The 7,532-nt window shown below is 41.7% G+C and overlaps 1 protein-coding gene across 1 annotated transcript; it reads right to left on the bottom strand.

Moving 5' to 3' along the window:
- Nucleotides 1-377: 377 nt before the first annotated feature.
- Nucleotides 378-3,012, bottom strand: Sprr1b (small proline rich protein 1B). Its single transcript, XM_003478910.5, has 2 exons — nucleotides 2,885-3,012; nucleotides 378-1,827 (listed from the first exon to the last, which is right to left on the bottom strand). The coding sequence occupies exon 2, from the start codon at nucleotides 1,806-1,808 to the stop codon at nucleotides 822-824; it is 987 nt and encodes a 328-aa protein (XP_003478958.2). The 5' UTR covers nucleotides 1,809-1,827; nucleotides 2,885-3,012; the 3' UTR covers nucleotides 378-821.
- Nucleotides 3,013-7,532: the final 4,520 nt, after the last annotated feature.

Here is a 7,532-nt window from a genome sequence, read left to right as displayed (position 1 = left end):
AAAGGCAGATTCACAGAGGTAGAGACAATAATCATTAGAATAAACATGACTTTGTTAACTAATTCAGCAAACTGGAAACCAGATCTAAGGGCAGGGCAAGTTAGAGTGAACTGGGACAGGCCTTAACTAAAACTCTAGTGTGGCTTACTGAATTGTAAGAGGACAGCCCTGCTCCAGTTGTGGGTTTCCAAAACAACACCTCTGGGCAGCATTGCTTAGCCTATACTGTCAACTGAAGAGTGCTTATCTGGAGCCAACTCTCAGACAAACAACCAGGGTCAGATGCCTGCTTTGCCCTCTCATCTCTGTAAAGCTCCTGCTTTATGAGGAAATGGAATGAAGGAATTGAGACAGACAGCAATGCACACAGCCAAGAGTGGAATGGAGTGAATTTAATGGAGCAAAACAAAATTGAATCACTTGTTTTCACCTTAAGACAGATTTTGAGCAGATGAGAACCAGCTCAGGTACCAAGTTTCTCAGCCTAATTTAGAGGCTCAGGAGTGTAGGAAGGAAAACTTCATAGCACATACTTTTAGGATAGTAAATGAGAGAGAGACTGTGAATCAAGGTGACAGCATGCTTTTGTGAGGCAATTGGGATCCATAAGCAGAGTGGGAAAGGGGTTTCAGCATCCAGTTATCTGATCCTCAAGGGCCTGGCTGTGGATCACATTACTTCTGTGTTGTCTTCTGCTGAGCTGGTACTGAAGTGACAGTTAAAGTTCAGGACTCTGGAACATTGGGATGACTGGGCTGAGGCACTTTGGGATGGAAAGGTTCGGGCACCTTGGGGTGGCAAGGCTCAGACACATGAGGTTGTCAGGGCTCAGGCAACTTGGGGTGGCAGGGTTCAGGCACCTTGGACTGGCAGGGTTCAGGCATCTTGGACTGGCAGGGCCCAGGAACCTTAGGATGACAAGGCTCAGGCATCTTGGGGTGGCAGGGCTCAGGGACCTTAGGATTACAAGGGTCAGGCACCTTGGAGTGGCAGGGTTCAGGCACCTTGGGGTGGCAGGGCTCAGGCATCTTGGACTGGCATGGCTCAGGGACCTTAGGATTACAAGGGTCAGGCACCTTGGAGTGGCAGGGCTCAGGCACCTTGGGGTGGCAGGGCTCAGGCACTTTGGACTGGCAGGGCTCAGGCATCTTAGACTGGCAGGGTTCAGGAACCTTAGGATGACAAGGCTCAGACACCTTGGGGTGGCAGGGCTCAGGCACTTTGGACTGGCAGGGCTCAGGCATCTTAGACTGGCAGGGTTCAGGAACCTTAGGATGACAAGGCTCAGGCACCTTGGGGTGGCAGGGCTCAGGCATCTTGGACTGGCATGGCTCAAGAACCTGGGGTTGGCAGGGCTCTGGCACCTTGGGATGGCAGGGTTCAGGCACCTGTGGTTGGCAGGGCTCAGGCATCTTGGACTGGCATGGCTCAAGAACCTGGGGTTGGCAGGGCTCTGGCACCTTGGGATGGCAGGGTTCAGGCACCTGTGGTTGGCAGGGCTCAGGCACCTTGGGGTGGCAGGGCTCAGGAACCTGTGATTGACTTGGCTCAGGTGCTTTGGGATGGCAGGGTTCAGGCATCTGTGGTTGGCAAGGTTCAGGAACCGTTGGATGGCAAGGCTCTGGTGCCTGAGGATGGCAGGGCTCAGGCACCTGGGGATGACAGGGCTCCGGAAGCTTGGTGTGGCAGGGCTCCTTGATTGGAGAGACACATGGATTCTGAGGTGGAGGCTGGCAAGGCTGCTTTACTTGTTGCTGCTGCAGCTGAGGTGGTAGGGTGCAGGGCTGCTTCTGCTGGTGAGAACTCATGCTTCAACAGTGGTGGGACCTTGAGACAGAAGAGATAATTTAAACAGGGAGAACTCAGAAAGAAGAAATGCCCAGTGCCACTTAAGGTCTTTGAAGAAGCATAAGTCTTTCTTTCTCCTCCTTTACCACAAAGAATACTTTCATGATTTCTGAGTCTTTGAAGAGAAGGAATCTAAATGTGATCTGTTCTACTCCACTTGAGCAAGGAAAAGCCCTGCGTATTTCCTTCATACACACCCTAAAGCCCATTAGGAGTACAGCACAGTGGGAAAGTGAGACTCACAGCATTGAATTACATGAAATTATGAGGCTATTTTGTAAACAATATGAAACATAACAAACCAAATCAAAAAAGCCTCTGTTTACTCATTTATTTCTGATATCTAGGATGGCTTACTATGCAAAGGATAATTGGCTGCTCTGGCATCCAAAGAAGCATATCTGTGACTTGGCTCCTTTACCTCAAGTGCCTGCCCAAATGTTACTCTGTCAATGTAGATCACATCGTATTGTATCTTGGGGGCAGATTTTCTAGAGTAACTTTTCCAGAAATAATCTATCTCCCCAAACAGTCATATCACTTACCCTTGTTACTTGACACTGATCATTCAGTGCATTGCATTTTAGGTTTTTTTTCTCCTAAATATATTGTAGCTTATGGATTAAGTTCTCTATAGTCAAAATTTAATTTTTAGCAAATATCATATACAATAAGTTCCCACAAAAATATTTGTTGAAAGAACAACATTCCATTAAAATTACAAAGAAAGAAGTAGGTCAGGAAAAACACTGTAGATCTGGGCTCTCAGTCTTACTTAACTCTAGGTCCTAAAACAGCTCATCCTCTTCTCACTAACACATCAAGAAAGGATGGGAAGAACCAATCATGTCTAAAGTTCCCAAAGCACAATTACTGTCAAAGCAAAGATATTTCTATAGATTACAATTCATATAACAGTCTATGTGACTATAGCCAAATTTTAATAATACTGAGAAATATCAAAATGCCTATAAGGTGCCAATAAAAATTAAACACCTAGGGTGAATGGTAAGATGTTTCAAATAAAGAGACTCACCTCAAACACAGATAGTATGGTCACTCGGGTCTGATGTGATCCTTTGAGCCAACTGCCTTTTTATGTTGGTGAGCCCTGCCTCAAGGAAATGGGACTTTCAGAGCTGCTATGTCCTTTTTCCTTCCCTGTCAGACATGATTCACCCTTGAATCCACTTGTTAGCTCAGCTTTTATGATGAAATTATCAGTATGACCATCGTTTTGGCACTTACTAACAATTAAGTCACCTTATGACAATTACATCAGGCCTTATCCTCAAACAGCACCCTTCGTATCCAAGTCCCTCCCTTTTTACTTCATTTAGCTGATTATTTGTGGAGCACCTGACAGCTCCACAGCTGCATGAGTGTCTGAACTCAGAACTAGCCAGTCATCACCCGAGGCTTCTCTCACCATGTACTTCTAGCTATTTCTTTTCTTTCAGTTTTCCAGACAGTGCCTGATATGTAGTATATGCTTGAAACACTTTTGGAATAAATTACTGAGCGGATAGATGGATGGTTGGCATTTGTAAAGCAATACTAGAGCCTGCTTTGGGAACTATGAGAAAGTTTTTTTGAGGGATAAACTTCTTTGTGACAAGCCTCATGGTATGAGATAGGAGAGATGTAAGGGTTCATCAAGACACAAATACCGCATTCTTCTGCCCACTGACCTGTTTCCTTCTTTGTTAGAGTTTGTATCATTCACTTCCTTTAGGCCAAGGTCACTGCTGGCCTGCATTCAAGGAGTCTTATGTCAATTTCATTTCTTTAGGCTCTGGTGTAAGACTTTCCTTACTCAAAACCTTTCCCTAAAAAGGAGTTTCAACCACACTGTGATGTCCACCTGATGGAGTTCTCAGATCTAAGGCAATCTGCTTCCTGCTTCTATATCTTCCTTGCCACCAAAATGAGGACCTGGCCCATTCTGACCTGAGCCTCAGCTCAGAGCTTGTATCTCTATATCTTCTGACCCAAATACCCTGATGCAAAGGGATCTCACATCTTATATTCTCTTTAGGTTTTGAGCTGATGCATGTACTTGACTTGTGCTTTTTTCCCTTAGTCCACACTGTTCTTATTCTAGTTTTTGAAATCTCTCCTTTTGTTTACTGTTGTTCCAAGCCCACTAATTAGCTGAGTGTAAAGGATTTTTCTACTATATAGAGAGCTCAATTTCTTCACCGGCAATGCTTCATCAACCACATTGTTTTGATAAGCTGTACACCTGCTGATTACAACTAACATCTCACAAGCCTCTGATTGTCACAGTGACGTCTTTCTCATAAGACAGTTAATTTTCTTAATCACATCTTGACCTTTGTGGAACCTACTGGATAACTTGATACTGATATAGGGTAATGAAACTCTCAAACTACTATGTCTGCGAGCTCATGTTCTCTAAAACCGAAGAATGAATTTTAGGAACAATAGAGGTGAAGAGTAAAATATATTTGTTGAGAGAAAGCGTCTCTCTGAGAGAGACAGAAGAGGTCCTGAGCGGGTTGCCAAGGACTCTGTCTTTTCCAGGGACTTTTATAGAGTAAAAACATGGGTTTTAGATGGGAGAAGACTGGGAACGCACAAGGCAGATGGGCATAAGGTGGGACATAACTATAGTCAGCCAATAAGATCAACAGTTCAGGTAAAATTGATTACATTAGGGACAAATAGGGAAGTGAGTCATGTAGAAAGTGGACATGCTTAAAGAGCAGTGACTCTTCCTGTAGGGGGTTGGACTGGTGAACCCTGGCTTCCTTGGCATGATAGAGACCTATTTAGAATATTAATCTTTAGGATATGGGTGCATTGGTATTGTCTTTTGTCTTGAGGTCTGGCCCACAGCATGAGGCATCAACTTCCGTGGCAGCTGCCAGGTGTCTGCACTGGCTCTATTGATGATCTAGCCGTGTCTCACTGCCTATAATATTTTTAATTAACTCAGCTGCTGCACAATACCTTCTAAACACTCCTAAAATTCTCTCCGCCCTACATTTTAATCAAATGCCACCATATGTCCTTAACCATGTAGGCTTAGAAGAAAGGTCTCTTGACAAAGTTGCTTGGTAGGACCATGGTGCATATTTCTTCCTTTCTGATCTCAAACTCTTATGATACTGCATTACATTAATCAAAAATACTGTGTTCTTATGTGTGTACAACACAGAGGGGTGGGAAAATAAATACACATGGGTCTAGACTTGACAAATGCTGACAGTGCAGGGAATGAGAGGAAAATTCAGAAGAAGACTTTCATCTTCTGATAAAGAGATGTGACAGTATTTCTTAACAAACCCTTAAAAGTTCCATGGATATGAATATCAGTTTCTTTGGTGAGATTAAAAAAAAAAAAGGTAATTCTACCTTTAACGCATATTCCTTCTTTCTCAGATTTCTCTCCTTTACATTCCAAATAATCTCCTTGCCCATGAGTTAATTGTCAAATTGCCCAGGTTATAACAGCCTTGAAACAGGCACATAAATCTGGAAGTTCTGTAAGCACAATCATCCAGCGGACAGAAATTAATACAGAGCATAGAAACTCAGATATACTGACCGTTAGAAAGTTGGGCTAGTCACATTTTGTGGTGTATGCCAGTAATCCCAGCACTTAGAAGGCTGAGGCAGGAGGATAACTGTGAGTTTAAGGCAAGCCTGGGCTACACAGTGAGTTCAAGGTCACCCTGAATTATGCAATGAGACACTGATCTAAGTTTTTTCTTCTCACACTCTGGAAAAGTTGTGATTGAGGCTTTTTCTTACCTCTCTCCTAGAATATTTTATGGTGCTATATTCCAGAAAGAAGTCTGTGCTAAACTATCTCAGTGAGATCGGGAGCTGAAGCTTCTTGAAGATGCTCCCTTTCACCACAAAAGGCTTTCAAGAGAATTTGATAAAGTTCCATGAAAGCAATGAGGATCCATTTAGCTAACGAGGATTTTCTAGTTCTTGGTGATATGCTATGCTGGCCAAGCAGAAGGTTTCAATGGAAAAGACTTTGGCGCATATTATAGGGGAAGTGGGTACTGGAAAAGATCAAATTGTATATTAGTGAGCAGAGATTGGGTGGGCTTTGTAAAATGTACATCTCAGACATTTGAAGGTCAACCTTCTGACACTGGGAAGAACATGACACAGATTAAGCAAGTAAGATTACAGGAGGGTACAGGCAACAGTACTACTAACAAGACATCATTTTGGGTATAACTTCAAAATATATGGAAGAAAGAAATGATTGTGTTAATGGAGAATCTCTCCTTCTGGTAAAAAAGGACAATTTTTTTTTTAATAATCTAGGGTATTATTGTCCTACAAGTCATCTAAGAGGACAACTCAGAGAGTTTCAGGTGATTACAAGCTCTAGAATCTCCCTTTTGGAATATGACCCAATACAGGATGTCCTTTTTAACCTCCCAGTTATGATGTATATCTGGTAACTGCAAAAATTTTGAAGATATTCCAGTCTAAGAAAAACAATTCTCACTATTCACCCAACAGATTATTGAGTATCTATAATATTTAAAGGAGTGTTCTAAACTATTAGGATGTGTCAGTGAATAGTAACAAAAGTCTTGGAATTTATGGAGCTCACATGGTATAGAGGAAGAAACTAATAAATGATAAAAAATTATAATGGCTATGCAAATTACATGTTATGGGAAGAGAATAGTAGTGTAAGCAATGAGGTAGCAGTTGTGGTTGTAACTCCTCTTTGAAAAGGTTTACACTGGGAAAGACTTAGGATATATGGGAAAGAGCATTAAAGGTAGGAAAACTGATGTAAATACTGGAGTCTCTCTAGCCTGTTTCAGTGGGACTAAAGCTGAGTTGGAAAGAGTAAGTGGACAGGAGGAAAGAGCTAAAGGAGAGGCAAGTCTGTCTTCACATTTTGTTCCCTGCTGTCAGCCTTCCTCTTTAGGATGATGATAAGTCATTCTTCATTCACAGACTCATGTGAGCTCTTTGGTTTGCAAACCAATCATCTCTGAGTAAACTGCACTAAAAGAATGTCTGTGCGTGTCCCCGCAGGTGATTTAAATTCCTTGAGTTTTCTAGTTTGAGGAAATTTGTACTTTACAAAGGAAGGATTGACTATATAAGAAAAGACTAAACTCACATATAAAGTCCCTTTGAGGGCAAGCAGTTTACCAATAAAGGAAATATATTTAGCAATGTGATAACAAAGGCCATTGAGTTACTCAAATTGATTAATATAGAATTGTGATTTTTTAAAAAAAATCTTAAAATAGTTGTGCTATATATTTCAGTGTATATATACAAAGTAGTGAAGAAAATAAGATGTTGATATGAAATGAAATTAACAAAACATTGGGGAAAATACCCTTTGCCAGTAATTGTATGGCACATATCTTGTCTTCTTGGTTATTATTTAAAGTCAAATAAAATCCCTCAGTGAGATTTCTACCTAAAATCCTGGCCTAGAATTTATCATGGTTCCTTTTTCTGACCTCTAAACTAATGAAGTGATCTCCTTTTCCGTGCCCCACTGCAGTGATTTTTTTTTAATGTGATACTATTGACTTTGTATTTAGAATTGAGGATTCGTATATTGCTTGGCATTACCTTGTTTCCTAGTCCACTTTTCCATAGCATTTCTAAATGCTGAGGTAAAACACTCTGCAAAATTTTTTGTCTGTTTTCTGAGA

This window comes from Cavia porcellus, unplaced genomic scaffold (genome assembly GCF_034190915.1).
Source record: "Cavia porcellus strain 051 isolate PalLab524CR breed Dunkin Hartley unplaced genomic scaffold, mCavPor4.1 scaffold_1, whole genome shotgun sequence".
NCBI lineage: Eukaryota > Metazoa > Chordata > Mammalia > Rodentia > Caviidae > Cavia > Cavia porcellus.
Note: the sequence above shows the minus strand (reverse complement) of the source record. Positions and strands in the feature narration are given on the sequence as shown.